Below are 25,011 nucleotides of genomic sequence, written 5' to 3' on the forward strand. Positions count from 1 at the left end.
ATAATAAATGAAATTTGATGGCCGTAAGCTGTCATCAAGTATCCTTATATATGTGGGTGACTTAGATGTTTCAGAGAGACTGTTTGTCTGAAACAAGTTATTTATAACATCAAATGCCTTCATTTTGGCAAGTTGATTAGCATTTTGTTTATTCTTCTAAGTATCTGTATTAAGAATTTCATTAACGATTTCACCACTTACTAGTTGTTCTTTTAAATAAGGTTTCTTTCAATCTTATGAACACTAAGCAATGCCTGCAGCCACAAACCTTGTTTTAATTATTACATGATAAACTCCAGCTAGCTTATCTTCTTTATCAATGTTAGAATATACAAAGGCGTAAGTCAGTGTGCAAATCAGTATTTAAGACTGATGTGCTGAAAGAAACAGATAACCTTTTGGGTGCTTATGCCTTTCTTCAGGCCTGAAATACAAGGAGCAAACTTCAGAAATAATTCTCAGCTTGTACAGCTTCCTCCAATTTTAACTAGATATTCAGAACACTTGAAAAACAGACGGTTGGTACCGAGGGAACAGCCAAGAAATGAGACCGATAAGAAAGAGCAGGGTAAGTAAGATAATTATCTTTCTAAAAGGAAAGAGCAAGGCAGCTAAGTTATGGCTTGTGAAAAAAACGCCAGGCCAGGCATAAAGCAAATTTCTGCCTAGAACGTATTTTTTAAAATTCAGAATTAAGGATTCACCTCACATATTGGCTTTTGGAAGACATTCCACACATCTTCCCTTGAGGATCAGCACTGAAGACTTGGAGAAGTGGTAGATATTTTGCCAGAATCATTCCTTATCTGGTAATAGTGTGGTTTATGTCCTTCGTTAATGGGTTTATTCTGACATGTAACACAGTTTCCATGACAGGTTTTGGTAAACTGGATGAAACCTATTGCTTGCTCTTAGCTCTGCTCCCTCTTACTACCTCTATCCACAGATGTTGTCTGGTTATGACTTTAGACCAGACCATCACAATGACCACAAAATCAAGAAACATTTGTGCAAACATAGTCATGTTCTTCAGACTTAAGGTGGGTACATGAAATACCATTTAAGAAAGCATTTCTATTACTACGAAAGCATTTTTACTGATGAGAAATCACTGATGAGATTTTAATTCTGGCTATATTTCTAGTCACATTTTACCAGTTGACATTTGGATCATTTTTATGCCTTTGATTTTTTTTCCAGCACTGGAAAAGAGCATATGGGATTTTAATGACACATTTTATCTGTGTAGATAAAATGAATAGTTGGTAGCCCTTCTTCCTTCTCACAACTGGATAATTTTAGCAAGCAGCAGACAGCCTGACCTTTGTTGTACAGGCCAGATGCATTCTGCAGGCAAATATAGGTTTTTAAATAATACCTTGGCTTCCCTTACACTGAAATCCTGTGACTCCAATAGATAATCAAGAACAAAATGTGATTGAGCTCAGAATTAGCTGGCTGCTGATAAATCTTCTTTGCTGCATGTCACGCACATAAGTAAGCACACACCATTTAGTTTCAGGGAGAAATAAAGAAGTTTTTTTAAGCAGTAAGACTTCTCTGCTACCAGATAATAATAGTCCAACTAAGTTTTTGAAGACTGGAAGAGAGTCAAAATCTTCTTAATCCAGGAATAAAAGATTTACCAGTAGTTTTAAATGAAAAAAACTTTAAATGATATCACAAAATAATCACAACCTTATACTCTCCATGTAATTCCTAGAAAAAATTCCTTAGGTAATTTGTATTTGAAAGTCATTTTCAAAGGTATCTGTTTTGAAAGTCAAAATCTTCTGTCATACTTCATCTTGACTCAAAGATATTTAAATATGAGCGTCAAATTAAAAACTTTATTTGTTAAACTAACAATTCACAGATGATGCCAGTAGACAAGAAAGGAGGGAGGAAATTCTTTGTTTCTAACACTGCTGCCTTTGACAATTCTTCTATGGATTTAATCACTGTATCATTTAATAAAATATAGAAGCCCAGATTTTAATTAGGACAGATTAATGGCCTAATCTGAGGAGAAAAGAAAAAACGCAGTTCCCTGAGAAACAAAATATATTACCTTTAGTAGGTGTTTTGTGATATTCTTAGTAGATTAAATACTGAGCACTATGGGACTCTTGTCTAGACTTATGCCTTGGAGCCTGCTAGATTTGAGAAACCTGTTAAGGTAACGTGTTTCAGACGCAGCACTCCCTCAACGAGCTTCAGACCTACAGTAACAGGTTCCAAAAGCAATCTCATGATTGTGAGAAACTGTTAGAATATGCAAACTGACAGGATCATCAGAATTTTTAGCTGTATATATTTTACTCTGAAAAAGAAATTTAAAAAAAGAACCTTCTACTCCCAGTTTACGAAACATGCACAGTTGGGTCAATTATTTATTTATTTTTAAAGTTTTGAGTGTTTTTTTCTGCACAATGTCACTTTTTATACATAGTAATGAGACAGTATCAATCTTAGTTTTGATTTATAGCATTAAGTATCAAAAGTATACCTGTAACATTTTAAAAGTTACATTTACAAAATTGGCACATTGTCCGAGTAAGATTTATTAAAGCTTTAGTAATAACATCTATACAATGTCTCGAAAAATACCATGTTAATTTTAAAAGAAGCAGTATGAAATTTTATTATACAGTACAAAGTCAGTGTTAAATGTCTCTAAAGATGATATTGTATTATAAATAATAATTTTAATCTCAGCTTAAAATATATTGTGTCAAATCTAACAGAAATGTTCAAAAAGACCTCATCCCTCTTCCAAGCATTTGTCAAAAGAGCATAATCCTCAAGATATTTTATACTACAGAATTCATTTTAACAAAATATTTACTGCAAAGTTCGTGATCGCCACGATATAAAGCTAAAATAAGCATTTCCAGCATAGCAGGTGGTAACCACGAAGGCAAAGAACTGTAGAGAGACAGGGAAAGAAAAAATATATTAGGAAAAAAAATATATTTGAGAGCATTGTCATTTCTATGAAAAAAATACCTATGGGATTTGGAGAAAGGAGAAATAGCAGGCTGACTAAAATGGCACTCTCTCATCTCCTTGTATTTGTGTGTCCATCACAGTGAACACTGTGTAAGTAAGCTTATAATATATATATGGGCCTAGAAGCAGACAAACCATGGCATATTTCAACTCGTATCTCCACGTTATACTGCCTCAGTATGGATCTTCTAGATGGGACTCCCACCAATCCTATACTTGCTGGTTGTAACATCAATTGCTGGTAAAGACTGTGGGACAGTCCACGGGACAGTGTGAGCTCAAGCTAACACCCCTGCACTGCTTCTATGTTCCAGGAATTGCCTACGGCCCACTTGTACCTCAGTATGGCACACTGTGCATCAAAATGGCTTGTTTAGAGAGAAAACTTGGATTCAAATGCAGGCCCAGACATCTCAAACAGCAGTGACAACTAGGTTACCAATTCCAGAGGTTCTCTACTGATGAATCAAGGTATTCCTCAGTGCAAATAACAGTGACAACAACCACGCTGAGATATCACTACTTTGTCAGAAACTGATTACAGAACGAGCCTTCTATAGCAGGCTAGATTTATTTTATGTTTAAAGATTAAAACTACATAGTATCAGTGGTGTTGCTTCTGCAGTCCTTGCAGCATATGACCACAGAAACCAAAGAACAGCTGTGAACTATTTCAGTTCTACTGATAAAATCCAATTCAGTGCCAGCAGCTACGTTCCTGTTAATCACTGCATGTTGTTCAAAACTGACAATGTTGAAAATGGTCTTGCAATAAGACCAGAATGTTTTGTGCTGGTAACTGAACCAAATAAAGCTAACACTGCAAATAGGATTAATGCTACTTTTCTTGGAGGTGAGCTGTGATAGGACAAGAGGGAACAAACATAAGTTACCAGAAGGGAAATTTCAGTTAGATATTGGGGGGGGGGAAATCACAATGAGAGTAATCAAACATGGCAAAAACAGAGGCCCAGAGGCTTTGTGGAATAGCCATCCTTGGAAATATTCAAAACTCAAGTGGACAAGGCCCTGGTAGCCTGATACAAGTTAGCCCTGCTTTAAGTGGGGAGAGAGTTGGACCAGATGACCTCCAAATGTCACTTCCAGCCTAAAAATATTTTATGATTCTACCAATGTTTCTTGCTTATATACCATCACTAGACCGAGTAGGCACTTCAGCTCTGAGAGGAGGGCACTACTAAGGGTGCATACAGGCAGTAAATCTAAACTCTCCAACAGAGGGCTCTTGGTGAGTCTTGTCTAATGTAAATTTAAGCTGTGGCACCAAGAACTGTAGATGATGATGTAAAATATTATTACAATAGAAAATTGTAGCATTCTTCTTTTCCAATAATTTTGTTTTTTATGAAATAAAAGCTCCATCTAAAATCTTTCTAAAAGAGAACAACTGTTGGGGATAGATCATTTGCTAAATTCCCAAACATCCATCCATGAAACCCTTAATGGGTTCAGAAAGCAAGAATCTACATTTAATAGCTTATTTAGACAGTGCATTAGATAAACACTATGAGGAGGTATTAGAAGAGATTCCAGACATCCCATGAGACACTAAGCATTCATGCATTTTTATATAAAACCTGCATCAGCATGGAAGCGTATCTAGCAGCAAGCAAGTTCCTGTCAACAGCAGTGGCAGAGTTACGAATTGCCAAGGGGAGAAGACCCTTAACACCACTGAAGTGACAGGGACATAGTTCTCCAATTCCCAACACAAAAACAGAGCAGGTGTTCAAGTGTCTGTGTTCATGGCCGTATAGAATAAGCTTCAGACAGAAGACAGGATTTGTGAATGGTCCAGAGAGGACAACTGCAGAAGCATGAGCAGTCAGCATAATAAAGGCTGATCTTAAAAACATTACAGCCTTTTCTGATGTGCCTGTCATCTGCTGGTGGAATTTCTAGTCACTTCCAAAAACTATGAACTAAGTTACTGATACCTAGAGGTTTTGTGTGTGAGCTTCTACATCAGTCTGCAGCTTTTCAAAATCTGGAATGCATGCATTTCAACCTGCCCTTCCAGCAAGCCTTCTTTTGATAGAATTTTATTGGACATAGAACTGATTTAAACAAAGAATGAACTCACTGAAGAAGCTGCCCAGCTGTTGTAATTGTGACTGTCCAGTTCTTTGGTAACTGAAGATGCATCTACAATGGCAGCAATGAGGTACAAAATGAAAGCACTTCCATTAAAACACAGACCCTGTTGAAAAATCAAGCAACATAAGTAATTAATATACACATGCATTTGTTATAATTTTCCATTCCAACATTGCAAAGCTGTCCTCTGAAATATAATGTACACATGCAATGTACACAAGAAATGTCATTCTTAACTATTTTTAGCTTCTTCCAAGTTTATATCTTCAAGATGAAAATTTAACTGCTTATTTCAAAGATCCATAAACATTAAAGCACATTTTGGACAAACTGTTCTCTCCATCGCACTAAATCCAGAAGAGTCTTAAAGCTGGTGTACTGTGATTTTCCAAAAGTGAAAATAAGGATACAGTTTAGTTATCGCAATGTAAGTCTTAGGCAGTAACAATATGACACTATATGGAAAAAAAATGAAACCAATCAAAACTGCAATTTGATTACATTTCTAATCTACACAAAGATACACTGTAGGAATCAATAACTTCTGGCATATTAAGAATATTCCACTTCTGAAGGAGATAAAGAGGGTGTAATTTTTTCAGTTCTATACTTCCACCTTTCAGTACCTTTCCCTTCTGCCTGTTTTTGGGAGGAGACAGATAAAAACAAGGAGGACAGTCTGAATGGACTACATGGGTCATCAAGACCCATCATGGCAGGTGCTGCATTTTCTCTTCCAAGGAGCAGAGTTAATGTCTCAGGGTACCTATGTTCATTACTAAGAGAGAAGCAAAGCAGGTAACACTGATCTCACATAACACTACAGAGAACAAACAATAACAGCTTGTTTGGGTTTTGCATGTGAGAGAATAAGGAAGGAAAGGAGAATGGAAGTCTAAGAAGATGAAATACAGATAAAAAGGCATAAGGGTTTGGGTTTTTTTAAAGTACATAATTTTAATACTTTGTCCTTTACCCACTCACTACTTGGTCACATCTATAGAAAGTTCATTCTTATTTAAAAAAAAAAAAAAAAGGCCCCCAAAACTCCACTCTGCTAATTGTCTATGGCATACGAATTTGGCCATAAAATGTGCTTTTAGTTCACTGGTGCCATGTTTAAGTGGAATACCCGTGACATGCTTTGCACCTAGTTGCAATGGCAGGAATTAGTAACTCAAGTTAGACCAGGTCCTAATGTTGTACATGATATGCTCCCTTCAGCTTCTGGCCCCATGTTTGCACTCCAGAGTGTCACACAAATATCATAAACCTTAACTCTGTTGCCCCAGTTGTCTCTGTTGCCATACTGGTGCAGATCCAAATTATTAATTTCCATTGTGTGACCCAGTGGATGCTAGGAATATGTGCCAGTTATTCACTGTTGAATTTACCAGTTGCCAACTCTGTTAGAATCTAAAAAAGGAGCTGCAGCCCAAGAAGAGAAGTTCAGAAGACAGCGACAACAGCTGTATCTGCATCAGCAATTCCCTCGTGCATGGATCAACAACTTGAAGTGGTTGGTATGGAAGCTCCTCACATCCATCTCCAGGATATTTGGTTCTGGCAGAGTTTACTTCAGACTCTGTGGAGTCTAGCCCGCTGCTGCACGCCCCTGTGACACACAAGGTTCAAAACTTCCTGAAGGGAAGCCATTCCCCAAACACATGCTTCCTCAACTGCAGGCCCCTCCAGAGAGCAGCATGCTGTGCTGTCATCTGTCAACATGTCAGTCTTCAGGTCACCACTGCCTGTATGAGACGTCCCAGGCAAAAAGCCTTCTTACAGTTTTCAGAGCAGGCTGAAGGACATACACGTCCTCCTGTGGTTCTTAAGTCCTTGCAACTTCAGGGCGTTTGGAAAAGAGCCACTTACCCACCTTTCCACAGGGAACCCAGGGCAGTGCCTCAGTACCCAGATGGCATCCAAGGCCTGGCACTTGAGGTTTTATTCATACACTTATAAATGCTTGCAGTTTACCTAATAAAAGGTATTATCTCTATCCACAGATCCCACTTCTCTTGTTTTATCTGAGCATCACAGTAATAAAATATAAAACTCTCAATTTTAGGATAAGATGCCCACAATTGGCAGGTTCAGGTCAACTTCTGATTTTCAAACTCCAAATTTGATTGCCTAGAGTATTTGTTGCTGTTATTTTTAGATTTCCCATTCCAAAAAGACTCAATTACCCCAGAAAGCTACAAATCCCTGCAATATCTTGTCACGTAGGAAAGAAAAAAGCACATAATTTTTGAGAAGTGCTGCTCTGGGAAATAACACTGTTGGGGAAGATGGAATGCAAGGCAAGCTGATTGGGCCTTTACTGCCACTGGTATTACTCAAACCAAATGGTTCATGCTAAATTACCATCTGCTTCTTAAATTCAAATTTACCAGATTTTAAAAGCTTGTTTTAGCAAAGAACTTGCACTATTAAGGAGAGTCAGTTTTGAAGCACATCCTTTGGGTTAATTTGCAGTAAAAGTAACTGCATCTTAAGCAATTTGGTAATGTGCTTAACCTGCAAAAAGTGGATTTATGACAGAGAAGTCCAGATATAATTTTTGGATACTGCATAGAACTGGCACAGTTTGAGCTAACTGTTGCCTAAGGAGGCAGAGCACTAACTAGCAGAGACCGAAATTCAGGATACTTCAGAGAACAGGGGGAAGGTGGGTGTAAACTCACTCAAAAAAGTGTGTGTCACTCAAAAAGGCGTATGTCATGCTCTCTTGAAAGAGTACATTAACAACATCTCTCTGAAAGGAGACACAACACATCTCTTGGCCAGCCAGGAGTGGCAGAGGTCCAATTCAAAGGCTGTTCCCAACAGCTATTTTAATACCATCAGGCAAAACAAGCTAGAAAGCAAGCATCTTTTATTTATTTTGCATTTATTTTCTCTTCATATTTGCCTTTACTATAAAAGGAGACTACCTTTTGGACCTACATTTATGTGATCTTATCTACAATATGTTTGGAACTCAGAGTTCCAAAGTTCAGCAAGAAACACACTCAAGATGAAGTAGAAACAAATCAAATACTCCAGCTTGTCTACCACAGAGATTGGGGCAACTCATTTATGTGCAGCTTTTATCTGATAATAGTGTTAAACTGATGAAAGAGGGGTAATGACTAAAAGCTGTATCCAAATGGGTACAAAGATGCTTTCCCTTTGAATGTACTGTATTTACATCTAATGCAATCGGGAAAAAAAACCCCCATACCTTTAAATGTACCCAGACACATTACTGCTGTAATTGAAATAATCCAACATTTCTATAGCAGTGTTATAGACTTAATGGTAATTGCTAGTCATGAAAGTTGAAAATGGAGAAGCTATCTGAACACAATCCTCGTTGTTCTTATTAGTAATTGCTATAGCTGGCTATTTATTACAGCAGCAAATGGGAAGACGAAAAGAGTATTCAATTTTAGTCACGTACACAATATAGCCGATAACAAGCTGTTTGCAACGCAGAAGTCAAATGTATTTTATCATAAAAATAACATAACTCTAGTCAGTAATCTTTAGCTAGTAAAAAAACCCCGTATCTCATTGTATCAGACAAATGCAAAGCTAAAATTTATCATAATTCTTGGATGGGTCACAAATAGCCAGTTGGCTGAGATGACAATGACTTTTAGGATCTGTTACCCTGAACACCAGCCTGTTATGAAAATCATGTAAAAATAAACTGTCAAGCGGTACAGCTAGCCAGGTTTGTTCAAACCACAGAAACTGGATCTGAATTTTAAGTGCCTGTGAAATTTTTCTGTAATTACATTAGCTGTTTATCTGATTTGCATTGAGTCTTGAGCTAAAAGCAAAGGATTACATGGCACATATTTTACATACATATAACGCTGATTTTCAGTACTATTTTCACAGTAGTCCGTATATAGAATGTCAGACTGGTGCTATCTCTGAACCACTTTTGCTTTTACTTTAGCAGAGGAAGATTCATGTTTTAAGAGCCAGGGTCCCACTTCCAATTCATGGCGTTGATTCAAGTAGGTATTTCTGCTGTTTAAGCCATATGGCCAGGTCTGTTAGCTCAGAGACAGCAACAGACTCACTGTTCACGGGACATAATCACTACAGGGAGAAAGAGGGGCCACTGTGCATAAGTATCAGTCACACGCACTTTATTAAGAATCATGTCACTATATAAACCTCTGAACAAAACAGCAAAACATCATAGGAAAAGTGTTTTTAAAGTGTCTGGGTGGTATGAAGGTTAAGCACTGCAGGTATGCAGCCACACAGTAATTAGGGAAAAATCTGCAAAAAGCACAAGTACAGTTGGTTAACTACACCCATAGAATGCATCAATATTTTAGTCTCTTCATAACCCAGCGAACATGGAACAACAAAGAATGGGTGTATTTACCACTGTGGTCCATGGCACCTGGGGGATCCTGGTGTAGGTCATTGTCATGTAGATGATCAGAAAGAAGACGGTGAGAACCCAGTAAAACACAGCTACAAACATCACCCAGCCGAAGGCTGGATATAGAAAGTATTCTGTTCCAGCAATCAGGGTCCACACCAGCAGCCCCAATACCTGCAAAAGTTATGGAGAAGAAAGAAAACCGTTACACAGTCTTAGACCTTATACATTTGTTCTAGGTCAAGGAATGACACCACTGCCATTCACATAACCATTTGGTGAGCTGAGCTGGGATGCTACACCGACAGAATACTCATCTGACAAAAAAGAACATAGAAAACTAGTTTTGCTGTGGCAGGGTGTCACAAAGGGAGAGGCAGAATGAGCTATCTCGGTGTTGATTTAGCTCACCTTTAACTATTATGGAGCCATACTTGCAGCGGCTTTACAGCTAGCTCTCAAAAGGATTGCTTATTATAGCCTACTAGCTTATGTGCATGAAGGTAAACACTACTGCTTTGCAGTCAACAAAGTCACTTTAGGAACAGAAGCCTGTGAAGGACCACTGGGATTTTCAGGTCCCATCTGTCACAGTCACAGGTAACTGAATAGTTGGGACCTGGTTCAAAATGGTCCACATCTGCTCTGTGGACTGACAAGTACCACAGAGACAAAACAACTTCTAGGACCTTATTATAAAAGGTAGTAGTAAAATATCAACAGCCACCGCCACTGTAACATGCTGCCGGACCAGAGCAGGTCAGGTTGGGAATGTCATTATATTCCACAGTTCTTTAAAGATCTCCCAAGTGACCTGACCCTAAGGTCTTGTCACTTAGACAAGAACTCATACTCAAGCAAAGTCCTCAGGCAAACCAGTCTCGGGAAAAGAATTCCCTCCTGATCCTGAATCTAGCAATCTGTTCATATCTAAGACATGAAGAAATACATGAACCAGAGATTTTAACATACTCACTCCACAAAACACTCTAGTGTTAGGTGATCTCCAATGCATTAAGAAGGATGAGGAGCAAACAAAACAGAAGTAAAGTCATATGCCACAGGAAGAAAAGTTGTGTGTTTTGCAAGTTGTCCAGCAATTAGAAAAATCTTAATTATAAAAAGAAAGGGATATTTTATACCTTAAAAAACCAAACAAATAAATAAACCAACCCCCAACACACACACTTTACTGGAGTCATGTGGGAACTAAAATTCTTGTATTTGAAACAAGGCTCATCTCTTTCTGCTATCTGGACTATGGTGAAACCACCTAGCAGTGAGAAAGGGAAGGAAGACAAAACTAAAGCAAATAGCAACACACTTACTTAACAGACAAGAGCCATAGCTGGACAATCTAAAGAACCTTCTACCCCAATATTCTGTCGCCAGCAGTGGTTAATAACAGATGTCTGAAGACATATGTTAAGAATAGACCATGCAGTAGTAATATTTCCTTGGACTACCTTCTCCAGCTTTCAGGAACGTGCAGTGAAGGGACTTCCTGAGCCTGTAGTGGTATCTTTGTAATCAATAGCCCCTGAGAGAAGATGACAGGTTTGCTATAGCTTCATTTCCACAAGAGCTAATCCTATTCCCATGCAAGTTGTTGGCCGCGGTCCCATTTACTTTTCTGTTGCAGAATCCGACATGTAAACATCAATGATACATCTCTAAACATTATATACAAAGACAAAACTATACTGTTAAACAAAAGTTTATTGTAATTGGTCCTGCTAACTTTCTGCAGCTACATGGTATCAGTTTATTTTGTCTTCAGTTCATCCTCCAAATTGCCACTCAAACTTAATTCAGCCCTTAATCTGTTTCTTGTGTGTTCACAGTATATTCCCGTGTATTATTTATATATTCATCCATATCTGCACTGTGCATACACAAGAGCACCACACAAATGTCTGCTCCACTTTTTTATTCTTGTCTTGCAATAGAGAAGGCACATAATGGTCTTTTTAAGAGCATTTTTCCACCGTTTTCACCAATTCACCAATTTCTTTTTAATAGGAAGCCCTAGAACTTGCTCAGACTGAGATAAAAATTCCTACTTTCCGCGGCATACCAGGGGAGGGCAGCATTGCCTCACAAGAACAATTCAAATAGTATTAACTGGGTAGTTTAAAATATACGCTATTCTTTAATGCAAAGTTATCAGTTCAGCAATGCTTCCCATAGTTCATTTTAATTCTAGTTCCAACAGCATTTTACTAATAGTAGCAATTCAGTTAATAATGCCTGAAATTGCAAACTACCCATGATTAGATTAAAAACCAACTCAATTTTAGTTTAACAACTGCTTTAAGATTAAACAATCTTGATAAGACTGTTTAGCTAACAAAATACCATTTTCTTAGGATACAAAGTTGCTTTTCATTATGACCATCCACTTTAATCCAAATTTAAATTAATCATCCAGAAATTATACCAATGAGTAATTGGTCTCATACTTGATAAATAATTATTGAAGACAGATTTGTCCTAGATCTGAATATCTAGTAAAATACCAATAGCAGAAACTTCTATGATGAGACAAAGAAAACAAAGACATTAAACATCATTAAATCCCATATCCTATTGACAACAGTGTTGATTTTTAGAAAGCTTTTAAAAGTAGAAGTAGATTTTTTCATAAAAAGCACAAGACTCCGAAAAATGCTTAACACTAAATTCAACTCAAATAAGTGATAAGGACACCTCAGCTTATATAATGGATTATTTCTGGAAAGAGTAGCAACTTCACGAACAGCAATTTATTAAAAAGGAAAGTTTTGAGGTTACATTAGACCACTAATCTTACATTGCCACACCACGAAGCTAGCAAGACGTTAACTAGAGCATTGCTATTTTCACTGGTCACTGTTTTTTCCAGTAATATTCTAACCTGGTGTTACGACCCCTCTTTCAAGATCATTTTAATATTTAAGCAGCTGTACATCTCACATGTATACCAAAGAATTGCTTTTAAAGCATGTTTTTAGCTAGCCTGTATCAATGGCAGAACAATTGCAATTGAGATGCACCACAGATGTTACAGATTTATATTCTTAACCAGTTCTTGGTTCATATGCATCGTAAGTTTGATGGGTTGCATATTAGAGTGCATCTGACATTTTCAGTTAGATACAGATACTCTTACTGCCTATTACCAGAGCTGACAGGCTGAAATAATATTTCAGATTTCTTGATTAGACCTGAAAAGGTCAGATCAGCTCACGGTCAACAATTCACTCTCTGTGTAGTTAAATGATATGGCAAATGGTTTTATTGCATATGTAAACATACACAATAAATCGATTTAAAGTTCACACTGGCCATCAGCAGCTACAAAATACCTAAGGAGTCAAAGGAACATAAACATCTAGACAAGTCTTTTGTGATTAGCTTCTCTTCTCAGCATGTTAAATACTGAGGTAGCTCCTGCGGTGTTAAAAGCCCATCTTGTCATATTCTGACTGTCCCTTATGCTACATGTTTGCTGTTCAACAGATCAGTACAAACTGGATGACACTTGTGCATCTGCTGGAGCTGAGAATGCCACTTTTCCTGCTGATTTGATAACAAACCTCCCCATTGGGAATAACTGGACTTTATTCAAATGCCATCTCAATGAGCATCTATGTACAGAATCTTGCAAGTGAGTGATAGGTCTGTGATGCTGTAAAGCAAAAACCAGCACCTGCAATACCTGGGGAGTGCCCACAGTAATTCAGCGTGCACAGACAGTACACAGCTACCTTCACTGCTTCGGATGTGCTGAGAGACAAGGGAGAAAGCTCCACTCAGTAACTGGGAAAGGCCTCTATCTCGTCGATATGCTAAAGTGTATTAGTAATGGCGAAGTACCTGATTTTAATTTATGAGCAGGTCAGAATATGCTTATTTAGATTACAGGAACATACTACAATCCTGTCAAAAGTGACTCTCAGAAAGGGAGGAAAAAGCATCAAAAAGATGGAAGAAAATAATGCATGTGGTAGTCAACGAGAGGGAGAGCTGGGTCCTCTACGGGCTCCACCAGCTGGGTCCAGTTTTTCAAGTCAGATGGGAGATAGGGATTTCACTCATCAGTACATGATAAAGGCAAGCAGGTTTCCCTTGTTTATTGCAGTCTCTGATTTCACCTCGGACATCTATTTTGTGATCATTTGGCTGCTGCTTGATCAGGTACCTCCATTACTAGAATGCATTAATATGTCAAATGTACTAATGCATACTTCAGCAGTTGGCAGATACCATAAAAATGAAATAACTTTGTAGCAAAGTCCAATATTATTGAGTGTGCAGGTTTAAAATTAGATGCTTAATTGCATATTCACACCCTTAAATAAGTGCCATAATTTTTCCGCAGGGCCGAGAACTTCAAAAGTATTGGACTATTTAGTCATTTAAGAAAAAAAAATAAAGGCTTTGTTGCCTAGTGGATGAGACACCTCTTGTTTCATGTCACTGGTACAAGTCAGCAGGTATAAAAGCAGGTGTTAGCTTGAATCTGCGTATCCAGTTTTGATTTTTTGAAGCAGCTTAAAAACTGCAGAACTGAATTCATACTCGCAAACTGTATTTAAAAAGCCTATGATGTAGTGACTCCTCTCCAGTGATGCTAACGTTACAAATTCTGCAGCATTCATTTTGACTGGTTAACTCAGCACCACAGTTAAAAATGTTTATGCATCCCTTTCAAAGGAAAAAGAAGTCTCATTGTGGCAGAACTGACAGGGGAAAAAACCTAAGGCTCATCTAGTTCCATAAAATTAAAAACAACAACCAAAACAATTATTTGGCATGTTTGCCTGAAGCTTTTCCTTTTTTCTTTATTCTAGAGATGCTTCCTAATACCATTTCAGTTCTCTGTATGCATAAGTAATATAGGATTTATACAGAGTTGCTACTGGCACAGATGGAAATGATAGTAGAAGGAGGCTAGAAGAGTTGTGCATTTGCAGCAACAGTTGTCTTTGGTACTCAAGCCACCTAACATGGACAGAATCCAGCAAGTAGAAAGCAAGACATCTTGCCTCTCCTTCCCAAGAAAGGAGATTTACGACTAGAAGAAAGAGATACCATTCTAAATTATTGCACATCATTATTTCACTAATAAATCACAAGTTAGGAGCTACTTCAGCAGCAGGACAAGCTGCCTATGAATGTCTCAACCTCCATCCTTTTCTTCCCTTAGCTACTCTCTGCAGGAAAAAAAAAAAAATGCAGGGAGTCTCCTGTGGGCAGTGAGAGCATGAACATTTCTCATGCCTGCTCCCTCGTTTCTTATCTCACCTTTCATGGCCCTTAGGAATACAAGGTTGGAGATGCTTTTCATTGGGCACTAAGAGGGTAAGCAGGGATCCCTAAGGGCAGCCAGACCAGCAGTTCAGCAGTATAGGGGCTCCCCTTATTTGATGTTGATTAGTCAACCACCCGTTGGGTGTTTGTAAGCATTTGGTAAGATTAAAACACGTTCTTCCAAACCTGTCACGACATGGATCACACACCAAAATGCAGGATCTTATATTGTGAATCAAAATATCCGGGGGTGGATGGGGGTGTGTGTGGAAGTTAATTGAAGAGGAAAAAAAGAGGGATAAAAAGGGCATTCCTCCTCTATTGTTCCTGTAAGGCATGCCCAGGACAGTCAGTCGTAAGAACAGGCAGATTTCATTGTCTTATGTTTGACAGATACAGAATCATTTTGTTTTCTTCCAGCTATGGCTAAATGGAGTAAATGTTTGCACTGCACTTAAATAATGTCTTTAAATCGGAGGTTTTGTGCTCCGATACATGAAGTGACACACAACAATTCCGCCTTCTGCCACTAGAGAGAGCACAATCATTGCTTTTTTTTTTGCCTTTTTTTTTTTAAAAAAAAAAACGCTGTAGAAGGGGTCACTTACGCAGGCTTCAGATGCCCAGCAGAATGATCAAAGGGGCAATCTGCATACACTGCCAGACCCCTGCAGATTGAAAAGGAACGCTCGAAATAAGCGATATATATACAGAAATCTTTCACAGGGGTTATGCTAAGTTAGAGCGTCTGCACAAAGCAACTTTGATAGGTTCACTTTCATACTGGGTACAACAGCAACATCGTATGTAGGTTGATCCACAAACTACTCGAAATAAGGACCATTTGTTTATTTTACTTAAAAACAAAACAAAAAACCAAACAAAACTCCACCAAAACCAAACAAAAGCAAAATAAAAAGCCCAAACCCACTATTCTTCTAAGAAAAAACTCTTCCCCACTATTTAGAAAACTGTATTTTAATGTCCATGGAGGAAAAATGCATAAGAAAAAGTAAGGTGAAAGCCTACAAGTACTGGATAAATCAAATAAGTATCAATCCAAACTAAAATACAAAATATAAAAGTCTTGTTTGTGCTGCAGTCAGAGAAAAGGTGATAAACATGTTTTTTTTAAAACTTAGTTTTTAAAACTGGAAGGATGCAAACTTAAATAAGAGTTCTATTAACACTGAGTAAAGATGCAAAGATGAGGAAATTCAAAAACATCTTTCAGATACATTTTTCAGCAACGCTTTTTTAAACACAAAACATTACAGTGAGTTGTCATCAGCCAACCACTACCATCCCCCTCCTCATTACCAACACTGCTGCATGCCACCTTTCCTCTATAAGCATTCGGTGTCATTAGCAGTTGGAAGCATTTATTTTGCTAAGAGCTCTTCGGTGAAGGAAAGCTTTGTAATTCACCTGGACTGTCTTCTGGTGAGACAGTGCCGCAGAAGGGAAGTCGGGCTCTACATACATGCAGGAAAAAAATTCCTTTGAATTCTGCATGTTTTTGCAGGTTGTACACCAAATAAAAGAAAAGGCTAGTGTATTTGCTGAGTCTTTTCAGGGCTTTGCCTTCCTACAAAATCCACAGTGCTCACAGAAACATGCCAATGGTCATAATGGATATACCAATGAAGTATTTTATCATTTATACAATACAACTCAATGTCAAACTGAGTAGCAGCTACAGATCTCAAATCTCTCCTACCTTTGAAAACATTTGTTTGTAATAACACTGTGCAAAAGTCAGTCTCTTCTACTTTCACAGAATTTCTAAAAATTATCTGAATACCTTTTACATCATTTTCAAGCCACCAGTTTCAGTGCTGAATCTTCCCACAAATCTTCAAACTTTGTATCATGCTCTTGGCTCCATGGCAGCACCAGCAACCACTACAGACCAAATGCAAGGGCTCAAAATACTGACAATACTAACCACCACTTGAGAGAACTCCCCCACAGAGTTGTTTTTTAGGATAGATTTCCTAAGAAAGAAAACTACTGGAAGCAGCATGTGCCAAAATATGCTCCAGAAGTATGTCTTCACTGAAGACTGAACTCTCTTACTCAAGAATTTAGTCCCAATCCTATTACAAGCCACACAGAAAAACCTCCTGACCCAGGCTTGAAATGGGTCAAGGCCTGCTGGCAGACATTTCATTCAATAGGGAGCACGCCTATTCCGGAGTGAGAATTCAGCCCAAGCCCTTCAACAGCTGACAGATCACCAGTGCCTTTCTCACAGCTCCACAGAGCAGCGAAGTCCTCACACACCTACCCCAGTTCTCCAGGAAGGAGTCCAAGAGTGCCTTCGCCTAAAAAAACTGGGAACCGACCTCCCCATACCGGAGCCAGTAAAGAGGGGCTAGTCTTGATGTTCAGACTGTGACACTCATTATCCGCATCAGCCATGCAGTGAGGTTGTACTGAACTGGCTGCCACATGCGTAAATAAGGGCATCGGCTTGCGCTTACAAAAGGACTCACACCGAGGCAGAGCCAGCTTGCAGGACTGCCCAAGAAACTATAAAGTCTCGCTGGGAAGAGCGGAGAGAGGGAGAAAGTTAGTGGCCAGCATGCAAGTGAGAAACTTATTCTTCTGATCAGAATAGCTACTGCAATACTGCAGTGCTGCCTAGGCATTAACGACAATAGTACCTGCGCAAAATGCAGTAGCACACCCCAATTTAATGTTACCTTAATGAGTCTACTGCCTGCTAAAACGAATAAATCACAAAGGGTACTCCTCTAGTCTCCGCTGTTGACTGCACTGACCGCGCTGCAACTCATGCGTGAAGAGTCTTCTGCGATACGGTGCTCTGGCTCGCTGCAGCTGACAGCGGAGAAAAGTAACTTGGGGGTGGGAGAGAGTAAGGAAACTGCACTGTCCATCCCAGCAGCGTATTACAATGCTCAAACGTTGTTTCACCTGAGAAATATGTGGGGAATGCGTGAGACAAGAGCTAACACCATTAGCACAGACCAAAAGGAGGTAGATTAAATTAAAAAAGCAAGAGATGTTTTCCGGAAAACACAGACTGTCCCATCTCCCATCAAAGTTGTGAAATCACTACAAAAGAGTTTATTTCTTAGTTTCTCAGGAAGTTTTGTCTGAAAAAATAACTACAGGTAGGGTAGTGGATATTCAGAAGGTAAATGAGAAATAAGACAGTGCTTGGGTTGTAAATTTTGTTCCATGTGATCAAAAACATCACAATGGAAGATTAGAAACTGTTAGGAAAAGAATAAAATAATAAAAAACTCCACCAAACAGAGCATACCACAGCGCTCTATAAATCAATGGTGTACCCACACATTGAGTATGTTCTGTGCATTCCCCTCTCCCATTTCTAAAATTATTCAGTTGGATTATGCAAGGCACAGAGAATGGATCCTGCAAAAAAAGAAAGTTAAGGTTGGAAAAAAGATTACGCAAATTTTCTATTGGAGACTGAAAGAGGATATAACAGAAATCTGCAACATGGTGGGTGGCATAAAGAAAGGAACAAGGACTGGATTAGGACTCACAACACAAGAAGTGTCCAGGTAAATAATCAGGCAGAAAGTTGAAAAACAAACAGAAAGAAGTTATATTTCAAAAAAAAATATCAACATGAAGAAAAAAAACAATACATAACTGAAATACAGAATTCATTGCCACAGGAAACATCATACACACTCCTGGAAGACAGGTCAGCCCTGTCTGTATGTAATACCTATATACACAATAGACAAGATGCAACCTTCATCTCTGGAAATCCCTAAATGCGCAGTTTACTAGAAGCTAGAAAACTATAGCAGAGAAGGATCTTGCCATATGTGCTGCTTCTTACACTCCTCCCTAAGTTTTCAGTATCAGCCATTGTCAGAGACTGAATACTGGACTAAACAGACCACTGACCAGATCCATTACGACCACTGTTACTCACTTCTGGTTTTAATTTGCCTTACTTTCCTGCAGGAGATCCTGGCAACAGAGTACTGGAAGCTGCAAAAGTGTTAATACAATAGGGTGGGAGGACTACATGCCACATCAATACACTATTTGTTTCTAAAGTAGAATTACGAGGAATAATCCCAAGCAATGGTGAAGAAACCAGCCTGAATTATATCATCATAAAATCTATCTTCTCAGCAGAGCAGTGGGTGAACATTAACAGGTCACTAAAATGTGTACAAAGCATAAATATTGGTCCTTGTCCTAGGGCACTTTCCACACGGAATGCTCTAAGGCTTTTGAGGGCTGCGTTCAGGAACATGCTACTGTTTACTGATGGCTGTAAATTCTAATTTAATGCTTGTGTTTAGCCTGAGGATCTGCACACAGAGAGACATTTATATAAGTTACTGTGCACTATGCATGTATTAACTTATATGCCCTTGCTAACACAGTGCTAGCCATCATTTTATCTACATAGCCACAGCCTCATCTTTGCCCACAGTGTTCTATTATCTGACGAAAGTACCTTAATGCTGAGATGGGCCCATCCCAGGTCAATCAGGAGAAAGACCTGCAACCAGCCTCAGAGCTGCTGCAGGTGACCAGGAATGCACTGGTTACCGCTATCAGTGGCTCCATCGGGGCCACAGTTTAATGTGAAAAATAAAGAGGGGTGGTGCAAAACACCACCGAAGACAAACAGCCTGCCCTAAAAAGCACTTACGCAGCTCTCTGGAAGGGCACCGAGTTGGAAGGCAATGACCCCCACAGCGCTTACTCTCTAAACATGACCTCAACGCAAGGAGACCGCCTGCCCTCTGATCTGAGGGATGCGGATAAAACGGACGCTTGCTGCTCCCTTTTCCTTCCACTTCAGCAAGGCCTGGCTGCAGCAGGGATTGCTCCCACCACCTAACATTTCCCAAAAAGAAACTCCTTGCTATTATGCAGCAATGCTGTTGATTTCACATTCACTGTCTTCCACAGTTTCCTGACAGAGCTGGGAGAAGAGGTACTGCTACAGGAAACATCACAGTATCACGGAGCTGGGAATTCTCACGGGAATTCCTGCTATGCTTTGCTCGAAGGCAGCAGAGAAAGGATAATGTAAGGTAATAGTATATTAGATGCAAACACAAAATAATTTGCCTTTTCAGTTACTTTCTAAGGAAATTTTCACTTAATGCTGTTTGCGAGTATGAATTTTAAAGCAGATGGTTACAAAGCAACATACAGAGACACACATGGCACAGGATACATACTTCTTTGTTTCCTAGCGGTTACTTTTGTGCAGTCTCTAAGGGGTAAAATTTTTGGGGAAAAACTTGAAGATTCAGTACAAACACCTTCAGTTTTAAAAATAGCACATAAACTCCATACTCTGATAATTTTTTTCTTTTTAAAAAACTGGTTATAAATCATCAAGATAGGTGAAAGTACAAGGTTAAATGTTTTTGTATTTGACATTAAAATACTAATGCATTTTGCAGCTCTGAGTAAAAGTTGTAGCTGATTTCTTTGAGAAGTAACATCCACAAGTTGGTCCTTTAAACAGTCCTGTCCTTGTACAGGCAGTACAGAAGCAAAAATATATCCTATATGACCCACATTAAGATGCAGTAGTAATTCACTAGGTTGATTTGTAGTAAGTCCTATGCTGCAATTCATACAATGCCGTATGATTTCATTGATTTCAATTTTAGAAGATCTGCACATAATTTTGTGGTATGAAGATTTGAGAGCTCTCATTAGTAGGCAACATCAACTACTTGGTGGAAGGACTTAAAAGGGCTCACAGTACTGCTTCGCTGCAACTTAAAGTATATAAAAAAAACCCACAAAAAAAAAAAAGGCAAAAAATAAAACCATACTGGTAGGCTTTTTTAATTCTTGTTTTGAGATCTGAAGCCAAGACTTGGACAAGGGAAGAAATTTCCTCTCCTCACATTTAACAAGAATTTCTATGGATGATGAATTTTGTATCTCTTCATAAGACAGAAAGGCTTTCAGGAGCACAGCTGCAGTTTAGCTGTGGGATAGGGTTTGCCCCCTCCCAGTTTTTGGTTTACGGTTTGTGGGGGGGGGAGTTTCTTGGGTCGGGCAGATGACAAGCTTAAGTTGCTACCTTTTGTTTGTGCAAATGTAGCGACTAGTGGCATCTTTCAGGGAAGGGCCGTAGGCTTTCAAGTAGTAGAGACGTATTTCTGGAGGTAAAGACCATGGTATAGCCCTTGTGTTCTGAATACAGTTTCTCCTTTATAAAGCACACATACAAGCTGTGAATGCGCAGGTTTAACCTGCTGCATACACTGAATACATGGTTGTCTTTGATACTTTTGGAAGTGCGTTGTGAAGAAATTATTCCCCTTGCACAGAAAAATTAGAAAAAAACCACTATTGACTTCAGTAATCTCTAACTCAGTAATCTCTTTTCACTTTTTCTTTTATTATTTAAACTGGAAAAGTTCAGAAGTGGATTCTGAGCTCAAAAGAGAGAGAGTCATATGTGTCTGGCTGAACATGTCTTCCCCAATGTGGCTATTTATTATTTTTTTTATTACTACAACTACCATTGTTTCTTAATGGAACGTCATGGTAGGAAGCATTTGCTCTTTTGTCCTAATAAATGCATGTAAGTGAAAAGAGGTTTGAGATACCTATGTGTTCTTCTACCTTGATCTTGCCTCTTCTATTCACATACAAACTTTTCCTTTGGAAGAAGTTTTGTAACATTCTATCTCCTTTCTTCCATCTTCTCTGAAGGGATACAGTGCCCGAGAGTGGAAAAATACCATCTTCTCAATAACTAGCAATGATTTGTGTAAGTTACTTTTAATATTTGGTGCATGTGTACATGTAAAACACACACACACACGAAGAAAGTCATTCTGCCATTGTTTGTATGTTAATAAGGTGAACTATTTTTAAAAGAGAATTCCTAACAGTGGTTACTATGAATTATGACTGATTATGTAGCCCCCTGTTTAAATGGTGTCTACGTTCTTCAAGAGAACAATGCTGTATACAGCTGCTTTATTAATAATGTCACTGGCTCTTTGTTGCTATTTTTACATCTCCATCTTCCTGTTAGGCCATGTAAATAGAGATGCCTATAATTAGCGGACGCATAGCATTGTTTCACAAATCTTAGCTGTTACATTAAAATAGAAAGCTTATTACTTCTTTGGGAATAACTTTTATTTTGCCCTATAGTTAGGATACACAGTCATAAAGCCAGATATGATGCAATGGAAAAAAAAAAAAAAAAAAATCGAAGACTGCTAAGAAAGGCTATTGCTGCATTCTACATCCACTTAAACATGAGGAAAACATTAACTGCTCATTCAAAAAAACTTTAATTTTTAGAATGAAAGTATCTTTTAATTTCCAGCTGAACACCATGGAATTTGGTGTTGTACAATACAGAATTTTTGCTTGCTGTGAGACAGGATCCTCCAGTCACCAAAAGTTGTAATAGTCCCCATTGCCTGACAAACGGAATACATGAGAAGGTAAGTCTGCATCCAGATCTGTTGTTGTCTGCCTATTTAGCAGCTTATTGTACCTCTTGACTATTTCTATATCATAACCCAAATATAAAGGTCCAACCCCAGGAACCATTATCCATGTTTTGCTTCTGACAACAAGCAATGCTTTTTTTCTTTTCCCTCCTTTTTTCTTTTTCTTTTTTTCTTTTCACAGTAGTAGTAGAAAGAGTTTAATTTGAAGGAATCAGTAACGGGCCAAATCCAGTTTTCAATAGAGACCTATTTAAGAGTCGTTACCACTGTCCCACAATTAATGTTTGCAAAGAAGTTTAGGGTACAAAAGCAACTTTATGATGAAGAATTAGATGCAAGTGAAAATATTAATGCCAAAGAGAGAAAACTAATTGGAAAAACATGTAAAAAGACACTGCGTATCAGTCATTCTTTTAGAGAAGTCCATGTTACTGTGCTCCATAACTTTACTTTTACAGTTCTGAAGAACAAAAAAAAGTCCACAAGTCTGAAGGACTTCCAACAGCCTGTCTGCTCTCCATAATAAATACTCAAGTGGTGCATGCAGCATAAGAGAACAAAGTAAAAAGCTCCGTGGGATACCTGACACTTGAAATTCAAACTACCAAAGTCATAAATTAAGTATATATGCCTGTGTGTGAGGTGGGGTATAATGTTCACCAACTGCTTCAATGGGCCTTGTGTAAACAAAGAACAGAACAACGGGCTACAATTGTCAGCTGTCTAGTGCAAGGGGGAAAAAAAGTCTCCAATAAAGAAAAAATATTTCAGGGCCTGAAGACATTGGCTTCTTCAGATTTAAGTAAGTGAGCAGACATGATTTAATGTCCCTCAGATGTCTGGTCTGCTTTTCTGCCAGAGGTTGCTGCCCTGCAAGGGTGACTGCATACAAAGCTGCGCCTGAATTACCACACTCTACTGCCCAGTGTACCAGAGGTAAACAAATCACTGGTTTGGGTTATCACCATATGCCGAACCGTGAACTGCAGTGAATAGCAAGGCATGGAGAGCTTTTCAGCTGCCTGCGTTTAAGAGCTACCAGCCTGAAATCAGAACTTCTGTATTTGCCTTCTGTAATACATAAACACAGACAAGTCAAGAAACAAGCAGGAACAAGTCCTTCTTAGCTGCTGCTCTCACTGCATGCACTTACACTTCACTGTCCCCGCAATACAGCTAATAGATTTTGTGTTTTCAAGCATATTCAGTCCCAATTCTCTCTCTAGATCTGATTTTCCAATACAGTTCAGAGATGTCAGAACTGCTGCAAACTGCAGGGATTACTATGGATTAGTGGATCTCCTATGCCTGAAAGAGAAGTGTTTAGAGCAATTCCACTTCATAGTGGAAAGGTTATTCCCTATACATTCTCCTTCCAGCTCCTCTGCAGGCGTAGCACTTTCCTCTGGAAGACAAGCATGTTGTTAGCCCGAAAACTGGTACAACCCCCAAACACGTCACAGAATCATAGAACAGTTTGGGTTGGAAGGGACCTTTAAAGGTCATCTAGTCCAACCCCTCTGCAGTGAGCAGGGACATCGTCAACCAGATCAGGTTGCTCAGAGCCCCGTCCAACCAGACCTTGAATGTTTCCAGGGATGGGGCATCTACCACCTCTCTGGGCAACCTGTGCCAGTGGTCCACCACCCTCATTGTGAAAAATTTCTTCCTTGTATCTAGTCTAAATCCACCCGTTTTTAGTTTAAAACCTTTACCCCTTATCCTACCACAATAGACCCCTTATCTAGTAAAGTGTGCCCACAGTCCTAACAGGCTAGAGATTTGTCCTAAAATTCAGGCAAGTCTCAGCATGTGATCAAAATACTGGTCTAAAATATTAGCACCACTTGCTCTCTATCCCATCCAACCTCCTTCCATCCGCTGCATTTCAGAAGCTGAGTCAGCAGATCAGGACACCAGCTCTGTCTCAGGGCATGGTCTCATGCACAGGCATAGACTAAATTGTGAAAAGAGAGGACAAGGCTACTACACCGTCAACCACTGGCAAATGAGTAAGGCAGATAACTAGAGGGCAGCCACCTTGTCAGCCTTCAGCACCAAATTTGCATCTGCTTACCAGTCAACTGCCTCTGCAGCACTCAGGTCACAGTTCATGGTTTAAGGGGACGGGAGCTGTGACTGGATCAGCTGCTGGTTCAGTGGAGGCGGCCACAACCTGAGCCGGCAGGCAGCTGGCAGTACCAGTACCCAAAAATGCAGCAAAGCTTTGTCAAAGGCTATCTGCATCTCGTTAGCAGCAAGGGCTGCAGCACACTGGCCGAAGTTGTAAGGAGGAGAGCTCTAGGTAAGGTAACAAATGCCAAGAAGCTGAGGGGTTACCGGCTGAGGGTATGCTCTGCTCTGGCAGCAGGCTCCCTTCCCACCCAAGCGGTTCTTCTGAAAAACCCAAGCCTTTCCTGTAGTTTTGTTTATATTACACCATCCCCAATATACACAACCAACTAAATTATATTTACTTAGCTAACTTCCACACCTTTTCCCTTTCTCTTTCCTCAGATTTGGATCACAGCTTGCTTCTGCTCAGTATTTTCTTCCCTAGAATGACAATAGGGCAGATACAATAAAGAGGTGTTACCCGTCTCTGTTCAAATACTCTTTGTTCAGTATTTCAGCTATTTACCTCCAGCTCAGAAGTTCCTGTTTTCCCACTGAGGGGGGAAAGGAAGGCCGACTATGGTGGCTTTTTGTTTAAAAAGT

The 25,011-nt window shown here is 39.1% G+C and overlaps 1 protein-coding gene across 1 annotated transcript in view; it reads right to left on the reverse strand.

Moving 5' to 3' along the window:
• Positions 1-2,844: 2,844 nt before the first annotated feature.
• Positions 2,845-25,011, reverse strand: part of CMTM8 (CKLF like MARVEL transmembrane domain containing 8) — a gene marked incomplete at its 3' end in the record, with an annotated part of 36,357 nt that continues 14,190 nt past the window's right edge. Inside the window, exons 2-4 of the mRNA XM_082015022.1 lie at positions 9,527-9,700; positions 5,117-5,233; positions 2,845-2,928 (exon numbers count right to left, since the gene is read on the reverse strand). Of these exons, the coding sequence (XP_081871148.1) occupies positions 2,845-2,928; positions 5,117-5,233; positions 9,527-9,700 (375 nt within the window). The remainder of the gene's footprint in view (positions 2,929-5,116; positions 5,234-9,526; positions 9,701-25,011) is intronic.

Source organism: Phaethon aethereus (genome assembly GCF_964289735.1).
Source record: "Phaethon aethereus genome assembly, chromosome: 2".
NCBI classification, from domain to species: domain Eukaryota; kingdom Metazoa; phylum Chordata; class Aves; order Phaethontiformes; family Phaethontidae; genus Phaethon; species Phaethon aethereus.